General features: G+C 35.4%; 2 protein-coding genes across 2 annotated transcripts; one reads left to right on the forward strand and one right to left on the reverse strand.

The window, feature by feature from the left end:
- The first annotated feature begins 1,258 nt into the window (after positions 1–1,258).
- LOC145595516 (E3 ubiquitin-protein ligase DIS1-like) lies at positions 1,259–5,740 on the forward strand. Its single transcript, XM_081651933.1, has 5 exons — positions 1,259–1,676; positions 2,513–2,590; positions 2,996–3,225; positions 4,357–4,743; positions 5,192–5,740. The coding sequence occupies exons 3-5, from the start codon at positions 3,016–3,018 to the stop codon at positions 5,510–5,512; spliced, it is 918 nt and encodes a 305-aa protein (XP_081508059.1). The 5' UTR covers positions 1,259–1,676; positions 2,513–2,590; positions 2,996–3,015; the 3' UTR covers positions 5,513–5,740.
- Positions 5,741–7,329: 1,589 nt separating this feature from the next.
- Positions 7,330–11,159, reverse strand: LOC145595517 (uridine 5'-monophosphate synthase-like). Its single transcript, XM_081651935.1, has 7 exons — positions 10,583–11,159; positions 9,779–10,118; positions 8,889–8,972; positions 8,656–8,738; positions 8,469–8,556; positions 8,125–8,379; positions 7,330–7,769 (listed from the first exon to the last, which is right to left on the reverse strand). The coding sequence occupies exons 1-7, from the start codon at positions 11,050–11,052 to the stop codon at positions 7,641–7,643; spliced, it is 1,449 nt and encodes a 482-aa protein (XP_081508061.1). The 5' UTR covers positions 11,053–11,159; the 3' UTR covers positions 7,330–7,640.
- Positions 11,160–23,255: the final 12,096 nt, after the last annotated feature.

Raw genomic sequence — 23,255 nt, forward strand, 5'->3', positions numbered from 1 at the left:
TAAAATCACACAAGAAATTTCTTCTCATTCTTATGACTGAGCGACATATACACTCATGAAAAGTTTGAAATTAATAATAATAAAAAAAAATTACACCGAATTATTAGATATACTTTTTTAGACTTTGCATTACTAAGGTGAAAAATTTTAGAAGCACAAAGATAATGTAGAAAGAATATGAAACCATATAATATAACAAGTTATTCTTATACAACAAAGTTTCATCTATAATCATTCAATTCTTAAATTGAAGTCTAAGTATTTAAACTTTTATAGATTCCATATATACTCTTGAAGAAATCCTTACAAAAATATTAAAATTCATTGTATTCTTGATTTGCAATCTAATAAACCAATATACCTAAGGAAAGATCAATCAGTTCTACGAGTACCCGTATATCTCCATTAAGGACCTGTTCACATTTACTTAATTTCAGTTTAGTTCATTTAAGTTCAGCTCCAATCAGTTCAGTTCAGCTCCTAATTTCCTTGTCTCATAAATATTCATTTCAGTTCAGCTCCAATCAGTTCAGTTCAGTTTAGCTCCAATCAGTTCAGTTTACCTCAGTTCAGTAAATGTGAACAGACCCTAAGTAATGAAAATACCTCAATCAATTAATCATACGAGCACTCTGATCCGTAAATACAGGACCAAAAAACTCGTGAGGGTTGAGATTCGATCAGGGCCCTTCTCCTTACCTATAAAAAAAATAAAAAAATACACGAGCATAAGTAATGAAAATATATCAATAAATTAGTCACACGAGTCTTACAATCAATCAAAATATTGATGAGATAATATTTCGCTGTAATGTAAATTCATTATAAATCATCAAACTGTCCTATTAAAATTTCACGTGAACATAAGTGCAAAGCTGTTTTAATTGTTTTTTATATGTACAAATAAGACACAAGGGCAACACATATTACAAACAGAGAAAGGAATTTTAAATCTATAACTCATCATCTTCAATCTTTGCCACTAAATAGAAAAAATATTTTTTTTGAAATGTTTTACATCAAACCAAACGGGGCCTAAATCAAGACGTTATCTATATTCGTAGCCGTAACTCATCATAAATTCATAATTTACATCATGATGAGGGTAGGTGTTAGATGAACAAACAATTTGGATGATCCTTCCTCAGTCCCTCTCTATTTGAACCAAAGGAAAGACCCCACATATATTGACTAGTTCTTTTTGTATTTACTCAATAAAAAGTCTGTCAACCCCAAAAACCCATCAACTTGACACATTTTTACACAAACATACGCTCTCTTCTCTTTTCCCAAATTTTTTCTTACTCTCTTTATTTTCAAATATCTTGCCCTCCTAACTAAATTGCAGGCCTTGCTATATTTTTTTTTAAAAAAAAATTATTGTTGGTAATAATAATATTGTAATAAATATTTATATTTATTACTCTTACTCTTTATTTATTTATTAGTCGTCTCCCATATTATTCCCATTTTCAGACGGCCAAAATAAAAACAAATTTAATAATTAGCTCTTCTGAAACTACAAATTCCCCACTTTTTTATAATTCAATTGAATTTTTGTTCATGTTAAAGTTGAGGGTCTCCAATTTCCACCGTCTTCCATCTTTCTAGGGTTTTATTCTTCTTTGTTCTTTCATGGGGTTTTGAATTTCAAATTTTGAATTCCTCATTTCAAGGTAATTTTGTTTCTTTATTTTTTTATTTGTTTGTTTGTTTTAATTTATTTAATTCTTTTTATTTGATTGTTTGTTTGTGGGTTTTATTGTGATGATGATTTGGGGTTTTGACGATCAAATTTTTGATTTTTAATTGTTGGGTTTTTCTGAGAAGTAATATAACTGATCAATTTTATTTTGATGTTAAAATCTTGGGTTCAATTTTTTGTCTGTGATAATTTCTTTTTAAATGTTTTATGCAATTTTATTAGAGGTTTTTGTTTTTCAAATTATCTGTGGTTCGTAATTTATTAGTTATTTTCAAAATTAGAATGTTATGTTTGCATTTTATGGCGTAGATTTTTTGTAAAAGTTTGTATCTTTTTATTGTTTATTTTTCTGTATTGATGAAGAAATTTCAAAGTTTATATCTTTTGAATATATCATTTACTATAAAAATAATTGAGACTTAAGTACTTAACCTTATATTTTATTTGTAATTATGAACTTATAGTTTGTTTGAATCCCTGTTTATTGTAGATATTAAGCTTATTGTGATTAAAACGATTTCTATTTTCATAGTTTTTACTTCCTAGCATAGGCTAAATTATAGCTGGATGATTGTCTAATTTACTTGTATAATTAGGCAATTTGAAGTATGCGCTTTTATGTGCATAAGAATCTATATATGCTTGTCTTTATTTAGGATTTCTATAGTTGTGATGTTCATTTTGAAAAAGCTTGATATTTAGGTCCTTCATTTTGACTGATGTTTGCACTTGATGAAACAAAAAAAAATCATGGGTTTTACTGTTACCTTAATTGTTGAACATTTTTTTTGCTTTGTCTATATGTAGACAAGGGATCAAAATTAGTCAACAAATTTGAAGAGAGGAAGGCCGGTAATTGGATTCGAACGGAGTGGAAATTTGTTGGTATGTAATCCTCATCCTTGTTTGCATTAACATGCTAAATCGCGTTTTTATGATTGCAGAGAGAACTAAATTAGATGAAGGCCTTGAATAGTTGTATGGCTATGTATAGGTAATGTCAATGTGTGGGTACCTTGGTTTTAGTTGTCAAGAATAGGGTTTTTTTTTCTGTCAAAAAATCTCTTCACTTGATTTAAGAACTTTTTAGCCTTGTACTTAACTTATTAGAGCTTATCATATTTGTGAATTGAGTTTTGGTACACTTATCTTTGTGAAATATAAGTCCCAAAACTTAGTTTATTACTCCATAGAACTTATATTTCCTGATATGTTTTACTGAAAAGGAGTTGATGAACACATTGTTTTACTGAAAAGGAAATAATGATAAACATTCTGTTTTGCTTTCAGATAACTATTTGGCCAACAATATGGCTACTGGAAGTCCATATCTTGATGATGTGAGGGGGAAGCCTGAAGTTATCGACCCTCCCTCGACTGAAGATATGATTGATGTTGTAGAAAATGTGATGGATACTGCACAAAGTACTGTTAAACCAAATCCAATTGTGTCTAGCAGTGTTTATGAGCTGCTGGAGTGCCCAGTGTGCCTAACTGCCATGTACCCTCCAATCCACCAGGTGAGGCTGCCTCTAGTGCTTCTTATGTGATGTTAAAGTACCTGAATATCTTCAGTTGGTTGAAAATTTTAAACTCTTGCACCTGGATTTTCCATGTAGTGCTGTCCCTGCTGCCTCTGTCTTAAATAAATATGGTTCATAATCGTTTGTATGGGTCGGAGGTGAGGGGATAGGTGATGATTTTTTTGACTGAAAAATATGTCTCATGATCGATATGCTCGTGTTGAAAGCTGATATGGGATCTTAAAAGATGTATGTTGAGTATTAGTGTATTGCTGTATTAAGGATTTGTAAACAAGTTTTTCACTCGTCTTCTAAGAATTTTGATAACAAAGGTAGCACCTTCTTGCTTTCATGCTGTCGAATTCCATGATTTGCTGTGGATATCAAAAGCCTACAGAGAAAATGAATAGCTTAGAAATTAAATAGTCTTAAGCAGATACTTGAAATTACTTTAGATCAATTGAAAATTAGATCAATCTGATTTTGGTTGGGTAAAGAATAACTTTCTTAGTAAGTGACTAAAGCTAAATTAATTAGATTGCCATGTTAAGGGCAATTTTTCTGTTCTCTGGTGCACTCACTTTCATTACAAGAATTAGATGAATCTTTCACTCTTTTCCATTAGGTCCGTACAACTTGCTCCAATTGCATCATTCCGAAATTATTATAAGGCAGCCCATTTCGTTGGGTTTGCACTAAAGAGTGTTCATGTACTTATGCTTGTAGTTCAATCAGAGGTCTAGAATGTCGTTTAACGTAAAGTGAAGTGTTGAATGCGAACAATGGTGAATTGGTTTATAAAGATTCTAGATCACTGTGCTCCATCTCTGCCTGGCCTTGCTCAGTTTTTTTTTTTTTTTTTTCCTTTCTTTATTTTTTGTTTTTTTCAAATGTAAGCTCTCCTTGATTTCTACTTTCTCGTTTTAACTCATTTGGTTCATAGTTCCTTACTCTCTACTCCAGTGTTTTTTTTTTTTTTTTGGAATGAACAGTTGTCTCTTATTAGCTATAATGGCTTGAGAGAGAGGGTGGGGAGGGGGCAAGTGGTTGTTAAATTCTGAGCACGACTTTTATGGTTTATATGTTTGTGCAATTTTCTGATTACAGTATCCTTTGTCATTGACGCAGTGCTCAAATGGCCACACAATATGTGCTAATTGCAAGCCCAGGGTACACAACCGGTGCCCAACTTGCAGGCATGAACTTGGTAACATTAGATGCCTTGCCCTGGAGAAGGTGGCTGCATCTCTTGAACTTCCATGTAAATATCAAAGTTACGGATGTGTAGGCATATATCCTTACTATAGCAAGCTGAAGCATGAGTCCCAATGTTCCTTTAGACCCTATAGCTGTCCTTATGCTGGATCAGAATGCACTGTCATTGGTGATATCCCTTACCTGGTGGCCCACCTTAAGGAGGATCATAAAGTTGACATGCACAGTGGCAGTACATTCAACCATCGCTATGTGAAGTCAAATCCCCATGAGGTTGAAAATGCTACTTGGATGCTTACGGTAAGCATTTTTCAGATTTTGTACATCCATTTAAAATTTAGAATACTGAATTAGTTAATTTGCTCACTCTGTGTGTTTTTTCATACATATCTTAGCTTAAGTTGTCTGAACTGTGACTATCTGAACTTAAATTCAAAATATGTTGTGGACAACACATCCTAAGCTATGTGGAAGAGCGCTTAAGATTGCTAACTCTAATAATTGATCTGTAGCATATTGTTTTCATCCAATGATTTGGGCCTTAAAAAGTTTTTGCCCTCAATATGTTGCAGATATAAATTGATAACTCTGCAAGTGAGAGTTGAAAATTTAAATACTGAAAGGATTGTTTAGGAAGGGATGCATGATTTGGAGAACTTAGAATTCACATGACCTTAGTAATACTGAATACTGATAACTTGATCATGTATTTGTGTTAATATTTTCCTTTCCTATTTTTGCACTTCAGGTCTTCAGTTGCTTTGGACAGTACTTCTGCCTTCATTTTGAAGCATTCCAGCTTGGTATGGCTCCTGTCTACATAGCTTTCTTACGATTCATGGGGGATGACAATGAGGCAAAGAACTATAGCTACAGCCTTGAGGTAGGAGGAAATGGAAGAAAGTTGTGCTGGCAAGGAGTGCCAAGGAGCATCAGGGATAGCCATCGCAAGGTTCGTGACAGCTTTGACGGCCTGATTATCCAGAGAAATATGGCTCTTTTCTTTTCAGGTGGTGATAGGAAGGAATTAAAACTGAGGGTAACTGGTAGGATTTGGAAAGAACAGTGACTTAAGTTTTCTTGAAAGTCTTCCGTTAGAATTAGCTTCTCCTTGTAGTTCCACTAGAAAGTCTTATGTTCGTGTATTTTCGTGTGTGTAAAATGGCAAACTCTCTTTGCTGGCCTATGCATCAAATACATGACTGAGACGATGTTATGTTGTTCATGTGAAAAGTGTTGAATCCTTATCCTTTTTTGGCAAAATGTCAAATATGCTTCATTGTTGTTTGTGGATCGACATGAATTATCATATTTGGCAGCTCACAGGATAATTCCTACTCTATGGAAGGCCTTATGAATGGTTAAGCAGAGATTTTTCGAAGATTAACCATTGACGTGTGATAGCCAAGATATTTTGTTGATTTGCCGTCTATGTCAGTTGAGTTTACTATAATAGTTTTATTTCGCTTCTAGCAGGATTTCGTACAATATTAGCAATGGTGATTGTCAACCCACTGTAAGACGAGTGCGTTTACTATACAAGTACATAATACAGGCAAGCAGGGCATTTGCCACTGTAAGACGAGTGCGTCTGTTACACACGAAACTTCGTTGGTACGCACAACTATATAATACGGACGCTGGAGAATTCAAGTTGCACGGCTTAGGCAATTGGTTTCAAGCAACATGCCAAATGCCCTACTTGCAAGTTGCACTAATTATTTATGTTAGAGATCACTGAATGTTGGAAGCATATTAAACAATGGGCAACAGACGAATTAATGCAAGGGTGCTTTGACACTTGAATCAGTGATTCATTACATCTAGGATAGCCGGATAGGGCAAGGCAGCTGCAGAGGAAACATTCAATTACTAATGTTAAAACGTAAAATGCCAAATTTCATAAACAATTAAACAGTACAGCTCCTAATTCCTAACTATTTCCATCACTCAACAATTGTGTAAGTACGAAGTACGGAGTAACATTTAAATTTCAATATGACTTGGCTTAGGCATTTGTGTAATGTGTACAAAGACAACTAGTCTTTAAGTGTCATACTCATACTTCATTCGTCCTTTTTAAGTCGACATGTATCTTTTATCACGTTTATTAGCACACAAGTTCAACAATTAATTTCTCTAATTATCAAAAAGTTTAAAAAAAAAAAACCAGTATAAAAATATATAATGAAGATTAAGAGACATTTATAATAATACCTCAAGTGACAACGTTTTATCATAATTATAAATTATAAAAGTTAATCAAAGCATATTTTGTGAACAGTATGAAAAGCCAAAATGCTTCAACTTAAAAAGAATGGAGTACTTTATTACTTACAAGGGGTATTCAAAGAGCAAAGATATTAAAAGAGAAGTTTTAATGTGAGATTTCAAAGCATACCTTTTCTTATCACCTCCCATTGTCTTTAATCTCTATCATTCTCATTACATTGTTTTTATTTACCACATTGCACAAGCATAAATGAGGAGAGTCACTTTGGAAACATTTATCCTAAAATGTGGATGCTCTAAGTACTTAATTATTTGGGTCTCCAGCTAGGAATGCATCCTTGCAATTAAGTCTATATTGACCTTTTCGTGACAACACAACCAAAATCGACAGATGCGAAGTACAAAGTTACTGAAAGACACAAGTTTGAGATAAGAAGAACACGAAACTAACCTAAACACGAACATTACACATGATGTTTGATAAATTTTGTGAATTCTATGAGCTCAAACAGGACCCATAAACTCAAATTGCGAGCTCTACTTGCAACAAGGCATCCAATCTGCATAATCATGGAGTAATTTCTTACCATAAATTTTTTACAGGTGGATCAACATAGCTATATTTTACTCATCAATTGAGATAAAACTGCAGTAACCTGGATTTATTAAACTTTTACTTTTTCGTAAACTCAAATATAGAGATACATGGGGCGCAATTTGTCCAAGGAATTATGCAGCACTCAAGAATAGCGGCTCAATACCATCATTCTAAATTACAAAGAGAATCACAATAACTCAAGCCAGATCAAAAGCCTAACACGGCCCTAACTAAAATACATTTGAACCTTACAGTTGAACCATCGGTGTAGACCGATTCAGGTCTTCCTTGAACAAAGTTCCAGGTTATTGGAAAAGTCAGGCCATCAATATGCAAAACTGAGCATGTCCAAGCAGACTTGTTTGATTTACGTACATTTTGCCAAATATGCATTCCAACCTTGGACTCGGTATTCACGAGCAGCCTCTCCAGGATTTGCTGCTTTAATGATTCCACGACCAACAATTATCATGTCACTGCCTCTGTCATAGATAACCTGCAATAGTGTAGCCAGTTTAATTAAAATATAAAGCAGCCTGGTAAACGGTATGCAACATGCATAGATTTCTTTTACCAAGAATAGTCCTTCTTTTGGCATCTAAATTTACATGTACTTTTAAAATCAGTATGGCCTTAATTATTTTACCCATATCAAGTTCTATAACTAGTTTAGTGAATCAATACTTTTATATACTTATATGACTTTGAACAGGTACATCACCTGGGTCCTACAACTATATATCAGAGTAACAGACCACAATTAACTCTTTAGCATTTCTGGTGGTACCGTGGTATTTGAACTATCTGTATTCTGTTCCCAGAAAATATGGAGTAACAAGAAAGAATCATACTGAGTGTGGAGTGTTGTACTGTTGGCCAAGAGCATCACCACCAGAAACCATTTGAACTCCAGGTGTAGCATGAATTAGGGATGGATTCAAAGGTCCACATTTCCAAGATGCCGGATTAACCGAGATGAAACCTATAACAAAATCTGAATGATCCTCGGCAATCTTTGCAGCTGCTGCTGTGTAATCTCCTGTTGCAAGATTACCAGCAGAGCTCATTTCAGCCAACAGCAAGAGGCCCCTACCACGAGGTAAACCCTGAAATTCAGCAGGAAAATGATTATTGACAAATGTTTATAAATCCAGAAAAGCTGAATGTATTAAATGACTTGATCTGAAAAGCATACCTTCAATTTAAGACCATCCACAATACCAGGGCCTGAGATGATGTGAGCATTAATTATGTCAGCCCAGTCCAAGATGCGGTAGACACCTCTGAAACAAGCAAAGTGGTAAGCTCAGAGGAGTCGAGAGACAAGGTGATAAACACTGTGAGAATGTGAGAGTAAATTTGAGCAAAATATGATCTCTTACCCTTCATACTGCATAGTTACGGTGTTGCCAATGTCAGCAAATTTGCGATCCTCAAAAATTAGGAAATTGTGCTTGTCTGCAATCTGTCAAGTTCAGTTGCCAATGTGGCAAAACAGTTGCCTAAGAAACAAATAATGACATATTCTGTAGAAGGGGATTTGGGGAGAGAGAGAGAGAGAGGGGGGGGGGGGGGGGGGGGATGGAATTAGGATGAAGATATGATCACAACATACCGATCGAAGTTTAGAACCAAAATCTGGGGTGAAATCAGGCAATATATCAACATGAGTCTTCAACAAACAGATTTCTGGTCCAACCTGCAATAAAGTGTGCAAACAGGTTAAGTCAAATCAAAATGTAATTACAGATAAATGATTCAAGGCATGGCCTTTGACATTGCTTACTAGGAAGAAATCAGCACCATTGTCTTAAAAAATTGAGGCAATGCAAGACAACCATATCGGAAAATTCATAGGTTCATATGTTAATGACTTAATGATATAACCATCATACACAAGTACTCTTAAGGAGGACTAGCACCTCCATTACCAGAGTAAACCATAGAAAGTTTTGGAGGAAAGCATATGCATCTCTTGAATAGGATTCGGCTTCATGTTAATTTTCATAAAAAAACTCAATGTTACACTTTAGGTCCAAAGAACAATGTTACCTCTGCCCTATGTTGCTGAGACTCCAAATTTAAGTTCTAGTCAGAACACATGTAGGACATTTGACAATTGACACTACAATATGCACCAAAACAATTGAAATTTTGCTTATCAAGTCAAAGTAAAATAGCCAGTTTCCACTAGGATATTTCAGCTATTCAAGTTAGATTAGAAAAATCATGAAATGTTAAAAGTTTTTAGCGAAGGAAACCAATATGAGACAGTTCAGCACTTTCATCAGAGTTCTACAACAGATAATCCTTATAAGTTTGAACTACTAAGGACCAAGAAGAGAGGATAACTTTATCTGCCACCAAAAAAGATGTTCATCATGGTTGAATATTAATTAATTGCTAGTGTTGCGCAAATGCGCCATACTTTAACATGCTGTACAATGAGAAGAAGCTAAAGTACCAGCTTCAAAGTTTAATGTATATAATAGCAAGAAAAAATACCTTATCAGCCATGTCAAGTAATTCAGCAGCTGTACCAACATCAGCAGCCAAGCACAAATTAGTCTCCTTCTTTACCATAATCTCAAACAATTTCCTACCAGTCTCATTCTTAGCTAACTTAGCCCTCTCCTCGTAACCCATCTTCGATCCTCCAACCTTCTCCTTCACCACACTTGGCACCGATACCTTCTTATTCTCCTCCAAGAACTTCAACACCATCTTCTCCGTTTCTTCCTCTACCTTACCCAACCTCCTCAAAACTCCAACCATCTCACTCAACTTTAACAATGAGTGCAATCTTATCCCGTTTTCGGCCAAATTTTCTCTTCCTCCCTGTTCCCTGCAAATGCAAAGTTACCAATATTTATATTCAACAGCCATCAACCAATATGTTCTCAAATTTAATAAAACATAGTATTAACTTCAGATTTTATCATCACTTTACATAAACACTAATCAAATGAATCCAGCAAAAATCAATAAAAACTGGAAATCAAATCAGCTGCAAAGTCAATCACTTCATATATAACCCGTTAATTTCCATTATACATCCGGGTGTAACATACAGGTTGTACAACAAGTTAAAAATTATCTGTGGACTACATAATGTCTACTATACACCCGAGTGTACCATAAGTGAAAATCGATACTAAAGCGCTCACCTATCCATTAAAATTGGAAATTAAATTAGCTTTAATGTATATCAATTCCCCATCCTACACCCGGGGTGTACCCTATTCCGACTACGTTAAGTTCTATTATACACTCGAGTGTACCATACATCGAAATAAAAAGAGCGCTCACCTATCAATCAAAACAACAGCGTCAGTGACAACGAGACCAGACTCTCTCAAAGGAGCAGCAGTCTCAAGAACAGAAGCACCACTAGTAACAAGGTCTTCAATAATGAGGCAAGTTTGCGACGCCTGAAAAACCCCTTCAATAAGCTTCCCAGTACCATAAGCCTTAACCTCTTTCCGGCGCATAAGCATGGGGATATCGTTAGCGACGGAGACGACGGTGGCGATAGGAAGCGCAGTGTAAGGAACACCGCAAATGACATCGAAGGTCGCCGGAGGAGAGGCGGCGGCGACGGCGGAAATTAGGGTTTGGGAGATTTGAGAGAGGAGAGAAGGGTATGATACGATTAAGCGAAGGTCGATGTAAACTGGGGAAGTTATGCCGGATTTGAGCTTGAAGTTGCCGAATTTGACGGCGGAAATTTCGTGGAGTTTGAGGATTAGGGACTCCATTGATGAGGAAGTTGCCGCCATTGATGGTGGTGGAGTTGAGCAGAAGAAAGGGGGAAATGGCGGAGAATGAGTGAGTGAGAAAATGGGAGTGAAAGTGAATGTGAATATGTTCGTTTTAAGTGGGAAGTGCGGCTGAAAGGAGATGATACGGAAAGTAGACGAGGGCTAGGGAGTAGTGTTTTGCTAAAAGGCAAAATGGTTCTTTCGGGGTTACGAGGACTTGTATATTACGAGTGTATTGTATCAAACGATTATAGTATATGCATTTTAATGACACATGAAGTATATGCATTTCAATCATGCATGAAGTATGATAAATTAATGATCCATCTTTGAGGTATTGATCAAAGTTCACAATTTTATAAGGTGTTTACAAAATTGAAACCTATTGTAGTAGCTAGAGTGTCGTCTACCAAATAAGACCCTGTTCGAACCTGAACTATACTCGAGCAAGCAAAAACCTTACGTAGCTTGACAATGACCTAACTTGGTTTGATCCAAGTAGTGGAATTAACCCATTTTAACTTGATCTGGTAAGTACCAACCCAACTCAAGTTCTGATATCAGGCGATATCTATTTCAAGGGCGTAAGGATACCTCTAGGTGTGGCCCATGACAATATTAAGATATATACTCTCCGTTAATTATCAATTCTTCCACTTTGACTTTTTATACACCCTAAAATACTTATTTTGACCACAATTTTTACTAAATATATTTTAAAAAAATTCATTTAAAAGTGTACTTGATTTGTCTCAATCTATACTACTTCCTCTGTTTTTTTTTAGTTGACACCTTTCTATTATGACGCTTGCCAACGCATGTTTTTAACGCTTAATAACTTCAATTATCAACATTATAAAATTATAAAAAGTGGATATCAATAAAATATACATATAAACGATTCAAACAAGATCACACATGATTATATTTTATCGTATCTATAAATCACAAAAGCGAGTCAAAGTGTAGTATGTGAATAGTGTAAAAATCAAATGGTGTCAACTAAAATAAATCGGAGGAAGTATTATTATTATTTTTTTTACAGAAAAGATTCTATCTATACTATTATTTTTTATTTTTTATTTTTTTTGGTGAACACAAGGGTCGAGGGGCAAGCCCCCAAAACAACGATAAACTAGCAAACTAGAAAACAAAAATAACAGAAAACAAAAATTAAAAACAAAGTAGCTAAAACTAATCTATCCTCGGCATCGTCACTCCTCTCAGATCCTCTAATTAAACGGCCCGAAGATCCTCCAGGATCGCATCAAAAATTACCAAAGATTGCTCCATAGTAACCCCATAGTTTGCCAACCAATCAGCTTGCCAACCAATTAGCAACTCTATTGGCTTCCCGGTAGCAATACTATTATGATTACATTATAATTTGTTTTTAAAGATAATTAAAAATATATATATTAATAATCAAAGCTGTGCGTTGACAAACATGCAATTTATTAAATTGGAACAACTAAAAAAAACTTCTCTCCAATTCTAATTAATCTATACTTGACTTTTTCTTATGTTTATAGTTAATTGCAACATTTTCTTATTTGTTAAGAATTACTTATTAATTAGTACGAGTAACTTTTTTTTTCTCTCCCAATCAACTTTATTCCTCTCCAATCCATACAGAGCAATAGATATTTCACTTGAAAAGAGGGGTGAATTTGATTAAATCTAGTGATCTTCTAGTCATTGTTCTTGTAATACCCCGTATTTTTGATGTATTTTATAAATTATTTATTTAATTATAAAATATATTTTGGGTCAAACTATTTTAATTATTTAATTATTAATAAAGCAAGTGTTTATATTTTGGGTCAACAAGTATTTAATCCAAATATAACCCATACCCAATCACCCTATTTTTACTTTTGGGCCACCTATTTCAACATTTAAATTTCATGATTATATGAAGCCCAAACCTACACTAATTACCCTACACTATATATATCTACTAGATCCCCAAAATTTCCCACACAAAAAGGTTAGTCTTATTTTCTTCCTTTTTCTCTCCTCTTTTCATTCTAGCTATTTTGATGATTTTATTTATGGGTTTTGGTTTTAATTATTCAAAGTATGTTTGATTAGTATCATAATTATGTTTTGATGATTAAAGATTGTAAATTTTAAATAATAAAGTGTTTTATTTTCAGATTTCATAAAATTATAAGTTAGGGTTTTAAAATTATTAAAGACTTGATTTTTAGGGTTTTTATGAACAATTGATTTAGGGCTTTTATAGTAATGATATTTTGGAAATTTTGGTGATTATAACTAATAATTAGTTTAACTTAATTCCAGATTATTTTGAACACATAAATTCGTGTTTTAATTTATAGATTCCCGTTCGTTAATATTAATCCCGTTTAATCCCGATCAGGTTCTAAACTCATCCGATTTTGACAAAAAATGTAATCCCCCAAATTTTAATTTAATTATAATTTAATTATATGTTACTCTTATAATTATATTTATGGTAATTTTATTAAATAAATTATTTTATGGAAGTTTTTAAAATAAAGTAGTGTTTTTTTTTTATATTTATTAATAATCCTAGCCTATTTAGGAATACCAATCCTAATTTAATTAGGAGATTAAAAAGCCCAAAATAAAAACCCTTATAGCTCTCCTCCCTCAAATCTCACGTTAAAAAAAAAAAAAGAAACACTCTTCTACTTCCTACTGTTTTCACGAAGAGAAGAAGAAGAAAAAAAAAAAAAAAAAAAAAAACCTTACCTGCTACAGTGCTGCCGCCAGCAGCACCACCGAGCTGCCACCCCTGCCGCCAGCAGCCACCGCCGCGCCTCCAGCCGAACCACCAGCAGCAACAGTCTGCCTTCCTCCCTTCTCCTTCCCTTATTTCTCCTTCTCTTATTCTTGTTTTATTTAATTAAAGTTTTGATCTTTATTAAATTTTGTTTATGAATTCTTATTATTATAGTTTGATAGTATGTTTAGATTATAAAAGATTATAAATTTATGGGTTTTTGTATGTTTAAATTATTATATAAATTTTCAGATTTATTAAAGTTTCAATTTTTATGAACAAGTAGTGTTAATTTCATGTTTTTATGCTTCTAAACCTATAAAATAATTATTGTGAGTATTTTGTGATTGAAAAAGCTTTGAACTTTATATTCTAACCTTAAAAATAATTTTCAGATTTTATGTTTTTATTTTGAAGCCTCTAATTGCATTGAATTGATATATTCTTGGGTTTTTAACACACTAATTTGCTACATAATGACTATTTCAAATAATTATGCTTATGGGATTATTTTATATGCTTAAACCAAATTTTCAGATTTATTTTACCACATTAAAGTTGCTGTAATTTATTATTAAACACTATATTTTCATGATTTTAACACCTAAACTTGTAGTTGGGATGTTGTACTATTAGTTTTGGCTAATTGGATTAATTTAAGGACCTTATTTTAATGATTTGAGAGGTTTTTAAATACTTTAGTATTGCTGTAATTTTAATTGCTTTGGTATTGATTTATTCCTTATTAATTGGTTTAGGAGAGGACTTTGTAGAAGGCGATTTTTAGTCTTTAAAGTGGCCAATCGAATCGTTTACTCAAGGTACGTACAAGTTACAAAACCTTGCTTTTAGGTGCATGTTTAAGGATGGATCGAGAACTTAGTACCATGTCTAGGGATGACTGGGTTAAAATTGTATGGTTATACATTGTGAATTTCATTTGATGTGCATTATTTATTATTGCAATTGTTGGTTATGTACTAATTATGCAAGGTGTGCTTAGAGGCAAAGGTATGTGATTGGTGAAATGATTCAACTATTACTCATTCATGATTTAATGAAATAGGATGTGTAAAGGAATGGTTCATGTCTTATAAGACAAGGTTACGAGTTTGGGGTGCCTTATGCACTCAAGGTGTTTATACACCGAGGTAGTAAAGGAATGAATAATAAATGTTGCTTGCCACCAATAAATCAAGAATTGAAATTGAAAAGTTGTTTTACTTGATTGAATTGATATTGGATTGATTGAATTGTTATGCATGTGAGTCATCACCAAGTCTAAACCTGTAAATCACGTAAAGTGCAAGATGGATGAGCAATAAAACTCTGGATTGGTGCACTTCTGGAGTAATGACAATCAGGGGTTGGGGTACATGGGGTATTAGCCGTGTACTTTTCTCGAGGCCGTCTGATCTACGAGTCTCTTATTTCAAATACTTTTTTTTATAAAACTAGGAGTTAGGTGAGATCTCATACTAACTACGGTCACGGAGTCGCGCCCGTGGTCGTTGGATGTTTATTGATGTTTCCGAAAGGAGGCATGGGGTTTTTCTTTATTGATGTTCCAAATGGGACATGGGTTGGACAACCTTGTCTATTGCTAAATCCAATGAATAAATTGAAATGAGTTAGCTACTATTAGCTAGTGGAGTCTTAATAAATTAAATAATCGAGTCGTGTGTTGAGTTTGTGATCTACTTATGCGTATGATTGTTTATTAGTAGCATGTTAAGTATTTCCTTATTTTACTTGCAGCTTGTATGTACTCAGCTTTGCTGATTGCGTGCTTTTGTGTGTGTCCTTCTTGGTCATGGCCTTCGCCTTCAAATGACCCTGTGACGATCCAATTTTTACACTTGTAATATTGGGGAGCAGAATAACCACAGGTTCTCTCACATGGAGCATTCATCAGGGTTGTGGGATCTTGAGTAGAGAGTTGGTTGCTTATTTTCGCATTTCTTGCAAGTTTGATTTTATTTAACGCGATTCCACTTGACACCATTTCTTTTGGTTTAAGTTTGTTTTAACACTGAATTTTAATTACTTACTTATGCTTTTGGGTTTTGAATAAGGGCCTTAAAGGTTCCAACTTGTAATACTTTTCTTTGAGGTTTATTTAAACTGTTTTGGTTTTCCGCTGCTAACTTCTGTAATAGCCTTAACGTTTGAACACGTGGCGGTAGCACTCCAGTAATTCTCTTGGATTTGTTCAGGTTATTTACAGGTTTCTCACAGGTTTAAAGAGAGAATTATTGGGGTGTTACAAAGTGGTATCTGGGAGCTTAGGTTTAGATTTAATTACCACTAAAAGCCAATTAGCTTAACATGTCTTAGGCGCCTAACTAACTAACATTGAGGATTTAAGTTCAAAGGCTAAAGTGATTTTTCGAAACTTGGTATGTTTGAAATGTTTTATCTAAAATGATTTTGAAGTTTATTTTGTCTACTTGGTGAGCTTTGGGTAGACTTAAGAAGGGAATGCATGCATATTCCATACATATCTTTACATTTTATTGTCATTTGGAGTGTCATTTTTCTTATTTATCTAACATTTAGTAATTAATGTCTTAATTGATGTTTTTTTTTGTGATGTGCTTGTGTTATGCTTTTGTATGTTGGTTGCGTTGGGATGACGTAGAAAGGAGATGAGTGATTCAGTAAGCACGTCTGGAAGCACGAATAATGCTACTAGGAACAACCCTATTGTTGTGTCTGAGGATGAGAATGATGCGCGAAGTGAAGATACCTTAGAGAGGTACGAAAGGACTATGACGCCAGATAATCCTGATGAGGAAGACTACCAATATATACATGAGTTTAAAACTGCGAAGAATAAGAAGCATAAGATTAACACTTATAACAGAATGTTCAAGGACTATACCCTTATTGACTTTCCAGATGAGGATGACCTTGAATGGCTACAACCACCACTGGAAGATCCAAATGCGGGAAAAAGAGCTACTAGAAATCCTAATCCGCTTCACAAGTACATAACTATTGAAGATTCAGATGATGAAAAGGATCCCGACTTTGATATCAATAACTATGATGAAAAGAAGGATAGGAACAACAATGTGATACCTTGAGATATTTTTTTTTTAGAGTATAGTTAGCATGAATAAGGCAACTTGCCATTAATAATAGCTATTAGAACTTCATTATAGTATGCTTTAGATGATTAATTTGAATAAGTAGCTAAAGCTATAGAGTTATTGTTCTTTGGGATTCATACTTTTATTTAAGTTATAATAAAGTCATTATTTTATATTAGAAGTTTCATTTTACTAATATTTGTGAGCCAAAGAAAGTTAAAGTTAGTGAAATAAAGATTTTAAGATATTTCCTTTGGTTATTATCAAGCTAGTAAGAGTGACGTGGTATGGGGATTATTTTTCTTAATTTTACTTGAATTTGGGTGTGAATTGTGTTTATATTTGTATGATTCTACTTGGGACAAAGGGGTGCAAAGCAAGGTGCCCTTTTGAACCAATATATGTGATATTTATTATGATGATTCTGTGAGTATATGTGTATGGTATTTGAACTAGAGTATGATGTCCCTATATTTACAGGCGTAAAACTACAATGGCCAATAACGCCGCCCTTGCTGAAGCCATCCGAATGTTGGCAGAGAATCTGAACCAAAACCGAGGGGATCAACTTGACCCCCAGGCAGAAATGTTCAAGAAGCTAGCACAAGTGAGACCCCCAGTGTTCAGGGGAGGTGCTGACCCCACCTTCTTAGAGAACTGGATACGTGAGTTTGACAAATTGTTTGTGGCACTGAACTGCCCTGATAATTTGAAGGTGGATCAAGCAGCCATGTATCTTAAGGATGAAGCTGACATTTGGTGGAGAGATAACTGTGAGCTAGTGAAAGCCAAACCTAACTTTGGGTGGGAGGTATTCAAAACCGCTTTGAGAGACAAATTCTACCCTCCTTTCCTAAAGAAACAAAAAGCCCAAGAGTTCATAAACCTGGAAATGGGGCAGATGACAATCTCTGAGTATTATAACAAGTTTATGGCACTTGCTAGGTTTGCCCCTGAAGTAGTACCCACTGAGGAGCTGAAGGCTCAGAGGTTTGAGCAAGGGTTAACTAACCAACTGCAAAAAGACCTAGCGGGGAAGGTATTTAAAACCCTAGACAAGGTATATGAAAGAGCTGCCCACATGTACCACCTAAATTCTAAGAGTGTGGGAGAGACTGCCAAGGCCGGGGAAAAGAGGAAGGACTTTGGGAGACCAGAGCACCAAAGTAGCTATAAGAGGCCTAGGAATGGGAACTCATTTGATAGAGGTGACCAAACTGCTAGCAACTCTTCTACTGTTAGCAATGGAGAGAGAACCTACCATTGTAAGAGGTGTAGGAGAAACCACCCTGGGAGAGATTGTGATGGGAATTTAGTGACTTGTCGGTTCTGTAACAAGAAGGGGCACAGGGAATATGAGTGTTACACCAAACAGAAACAACAGGGAAATGGTGGGAATGGTGGGAACACTCAACAGAGGCCTAACAACTTCAACAACCAGGGGAACAGGGGAAACGGTCGGAATGGGAAGTTTGGAAATGGTCAGAATGGGAAGTTCGGCAATGGAGGCAACAACAACAACAGATCTGGCAACAACAGCAACAACTCAGGCAACAACAACAATGGTTACCAGGCAAGAAACAACACTCCCGGACGCTTGACTGTGATGAGCAAGGGAGAAGCTGAGAGGTCCTCAGATGTAGTTACTGGTACTTTTTCTATTCATTCTGCCTCTGTCAACACCTTGTTTGACTCTGGAGCAGCTTACTCTTTCATTTCTACTTCTGTTGTGCGCAAATTAAACTTAACTGAGTCCAGTCATGTTGATGTGTCGGTTAGTCTGCCTACTGGCAAACTTGTCCATTGTAATAGAGTATTCAAAGGCTTGCCTTTGAAAATAGGAGAAGCTATCTTCCCTTCGAACCTTATTGAGTTTAATCTAGGGGATTTGGATGTAATTCTGGGGATGGATTGGTTGAGCTCATACAAGGCCAAGATAGATTGTGAGATGCAGAGGGTGCAGTTGAGAGATCCTTTGGGCAAGAAGGTGTCATATAGACGTTTAGGGAAGCCTAAGGGTTTTGGGATCATTTCTGCTTTAAAGGTCAAGAAGCTAGTGAGTAAGGGATGTCCATTGTACTTTTGCTGTGTCCAAGATTTGAGTATGAGTGAGAGTAGGCGGATGGAGGATGTACCCATTGTGAATGAGTTTTTAGATGTTTTTCCAGAAGAGATTTCAGGAATGCCACCTAAGAGGGAACTTGAGTTTACCATTGATTTAGTCCCAGGAGCTGCACCTATCTCAAAAGCACCTTATAGGATGGCACCAGCTGAGATGAGTGAGCTAAAGGCTCAATTACAGGAGTTGTTAGACAAGGGGTTCATTAGGCCTAGTGCATCACCTTGGGGAGCACCTGTGTTATTTGTGAAAAAGAAGGATGGAAGCTTGAGGCTATGTATTGATTACAGAGAGCTGAATAATGTGACTGTGAAGAATAAGTACCCTTTACCTAGGATAGATGACTTGTTTGACCAGCTAAAGGGGGCAAGTGTGTTTTCGAAGATTGATTTGAGGTCGGGGTATCATCAGCTGAAGGTTGCAGATAAAGACATTCCCAAAACAGCCTTTAGAACTCGATATGGGCATTATGAGTTTACTGTCATGCCTTTTGGGTTAACCAATGCACCAGCCATATTCATGGACTTGATGAACCGAGTGTTTCATGAGTATTTGGATAAGTTTGTGGTTGTATTCATTGATGACATTTTGGTGTATTCGAAAAATGAGGAAGAACATGCTGAGCACTTGAGAACTACCCTTGAAACTCTTAGAAAGAACAAGTTGTATGCTAAGTTTTCTAAGTGTGATTTTTGGTTGGAGAAGGTTGCATTTTTGGGGCATTACATTTCGAAAGAGGGTGTATCTGTGGATCCTGCGAAGATTAAGGCAGTAAGTGAGTGGCCAACACCTAAGAATGTGACTGATGTTCGTAGTTTCTTGGGATTAGCTGGGTATTATAGAAGGTTTGTTAAGGATTTTTCGAAGATAGCTAGACCCATGACTACCCTTATGAAGAAGCAGAGTAAGTTTGAGTGGAATGAGAGTTGTGAGTCAGCTTTTCAAACCCTCAAAGAGCGATTGACTACTGCACCAGTGCTGGTATTACCTGATGGGAGAGAAGGATTCGAAGTGTATAGTGATGCTTCAAAGCATGGTTTGGGATGTGTATTACAGCAGAATGGAAAGGTGATCGCATATGCATCGAGACAACTGAAGAAACATGAGGTCAATTACCCTACCCATGACTTGGAGCTTGCAGCTGTTGTGTTTGCCTTGAAGATTTGGAGGCACTACCTTTATGGTGTTTCTTGTAAGATCTTCACAGACCATAAGAGCCTAAAGTACATCTTCACCCAAGATCACTTGAATATGCGGCAACGTAGATGGCTAGAGTACCTCACAGACTACCATGTCCACATTCAGTATCATGAGGGAAAGGCAAATGTAGTTGCTGATGCCCTTAGCAGAAAGTCGAGTCATAATGTCAATGCTTTAATTGTGGCTAATGAGTTGTGTGAAGATATGAGGAGACTGAACCTTGAGGTTATCAATCAAGGAGAGTTAGAGGGATTACTGAGTGCTTTAACCATCCAACCTACCATATTTGAGGAGATTAGGGAAAAGCAACTGGAGGATGAGTCGTTTCAGAAGATTAGGGATCGGGTGACTAGTGGTGCGGAGACTGAATTCAAGATTCATGAGGATGGGAGTCTGAGATATAAAGAGAGATGGTGTATACCACAGAAGTGCGAGGAGATTAAAAGAAAAATCATGGAGGAGTGCCATAATACACCTTATTCAGTTCACCCCGGGGGAGATAAGTTGTATAAGGACTTGAAAGAGTTCTATTGGTGGCCGAATATGAAGAGAGAGGTAGCTGAGTTTGTATCCAAGTGTCTGACGTGCCAGAAGGTGAAGATAGATCACAAGAGACCCATGGGAAAAGTACAACCCTTGGAGATACCGGAATGGAAGTGGGATTCTATATCCATGGACTTTGTGACAGGCCTACCCAAGACTCGTTCTGGGAATGACACGATTTGGGTGATTGTGGACAGACTTACTAAGTCAGCGATGTTCATTCCTATCAAAGAGACCTGGAAAAAGAAGCAGCTAGCAAGTGTCTATGTGAAGAATGTAGTTCGATTGCATGGAGTTCCTAAGGACATAGTGTCAGATAGAGATTCGAGGTTTCTATCAAAGTTTTGGCAAAAAGTGCAGGAGAACCTTGGGACAACATTGAAGATGAGTACTGCTTTTCACCCTGCAACAGATGGTCAGACTGAGAGAACAAACCAAACTATGGAGGATATGTTACGAGCTTGTGCTTTAGATTTCCAAGGAAATTGGGAGGATCACCTACCTTTGATAGAATTCTCCTACAATAACAGTTACCATGCAAGCATCAAGATGGCACCTTTTGAAGCACTATATGGAAGGAAGTGCAGAAGTCCAGTTTGCTGGAATGACTACAGTGAACGGGTTACTTTGGGTACAGATTTCATTGAGGATATGGTGGGCAAGGTGAGACTAATCCAATCGCGTATCAAGGCAGCACAAGATAGACAGAAAAGTTATGCTGACTTAAAGAGAAGAGATGATGAGTTTAATGTTGGGGACAAGGTCTTTCTGAAAGTTTCTCCAACAAAAGGTGTGATGCGATTTGGCAAGAAAGGGAAACTTAGTGCTAAGTATGTGGGGCCATATGAAATCCTACAACGTGTGGGAAAGGTGGCTTACAGATTGGCTTTGCCAATGGAGTTTGAGAAAATGCATGATGTGTTCCACATTTCCCAGCTAAAGAAGTATGTGCCTAGTGAAACTCATGTTTTGCAACCAGAGACTATTCCATTAGATGAGTCTCTAACTTATGAAGAAAGACCAGTAAAGATACTAGATCACAAAGTGCGCAGTACTAGAAACAAAGATGTGAAGATAGTGAAGGTCCTTTGGTCTAATAAGGAATATGAAGAAGCCACTTGGGAGGCCGAGGAAGAAATGAAAAACAAGTATCCCGAGTTATTTGACGAGGTGAGTTACGAGGGCGTAACTCTTTTCTTTTGAGGGGGGAAGAATGCGATGTAATTTCGCGCTTTTACCTTAATTATACCATTTATTGCTTGATTTTGCACGTTTTTACATGTTTTTGGTTATCATTATGCATTATTATTGCGTTTACATACAATAAAAGTATGTACACTTAAGCCAAATATGAGTTCATTGAGTACAAAGTCCGATTTGTTAAGTATGTTTGTTAAGAAGCAAGCAATTTACAGCAATACAAAACACAAAAGTTTGAGCTATTTTGAAAAATTATGGTTTTTGGGTTAAGTTTCGAGGGCGAAACTTCTTTTAAGAGGGGTAGATTGTAATCCCCCAAATTTTAATTTAATTATAATTTAATTATATGTTACTCTTATAATTATATTTATGGTAATTTTATTAAATAAATTATTTTATGGAAGTTTTTAAAATAAAGTAGTGTTTTTTTTTTATATTTATTAATAATCCTAGCCTATTTAGGAATACCAATCCTAATTTAATTAGGAGATTAAAAAGCCCAAAATAAAAACCCTTATAGCTCTCCTCCCTCAAATCTCACGTTAAAAAAAAAAAAAGAAACACTCTTCTACTTCCTACTGTTTTCACGAAGAGAAGAAGAAGAAAAAAAAAAAAAAAAAAAAAAACCTTACCTGCTACAGTGCTGCCGCCAGCAGCACCACCGAGCTGCCACCCCTGCCGCCAGCAGCCACCGCCGCGCCTCCAGCCGAACCACCAGCAGCAACAGTCTGCCTTCCTCCCTTCTCCTTCCCTTATTTCTCCTTCTCTTATTCTTGTTTTATTTAATTAAAGTTTTGATCTTTATTAAATTTTGTTTATGAATTCTTATTATTATAGTTTGATAGTATGTTTAGATTATAAAAGATTATAAATTTATGGGTTTTTGTATGTTTAAATTATTATATAAATTTTCAGATTTATTAAAGTTTCAATTTTTATGAACAAGTAGTGTTAATTTCATGTTTTTATGCTTCTAAACCTATAAAATAATTATTGTGAGTATTTTGTGATTGAAAAAGCTTTGAACTTTATATTCTAACCTTAAAAATAATTTTCAGATTTTATGTTTTTATTTTGAAGCCTCTAATTGCATTGAATTGATATATTCTTGGGTTTTTAACACACTAATTTGCTACATAATGACTATTTCAAATAATTATGCTTATGGGATTATTTTATATGCTTAAACCAAATTTTCAGATTTATTTTACCACATTAAAGTTGCTGTAATTTATTATTAAACACTATATTTTCATGATTTTAACACCTAAACTTGTAGTTGGGATGTTGT

This window comes from Chenopodium album, chromosome 19, assembly GCF_948465745.1.
Source record: "Chenopodium album chromosome 19, dcCheAlbu1.1, whole genome shotgun sequence".
Taxonomy (NCBI): Eukaryota; Viridiplantae; Streptophyta; class Magnoliopsida; order Caryophyllales; family Amaranthaceae; genus Chenopodium; species Chenopodium album.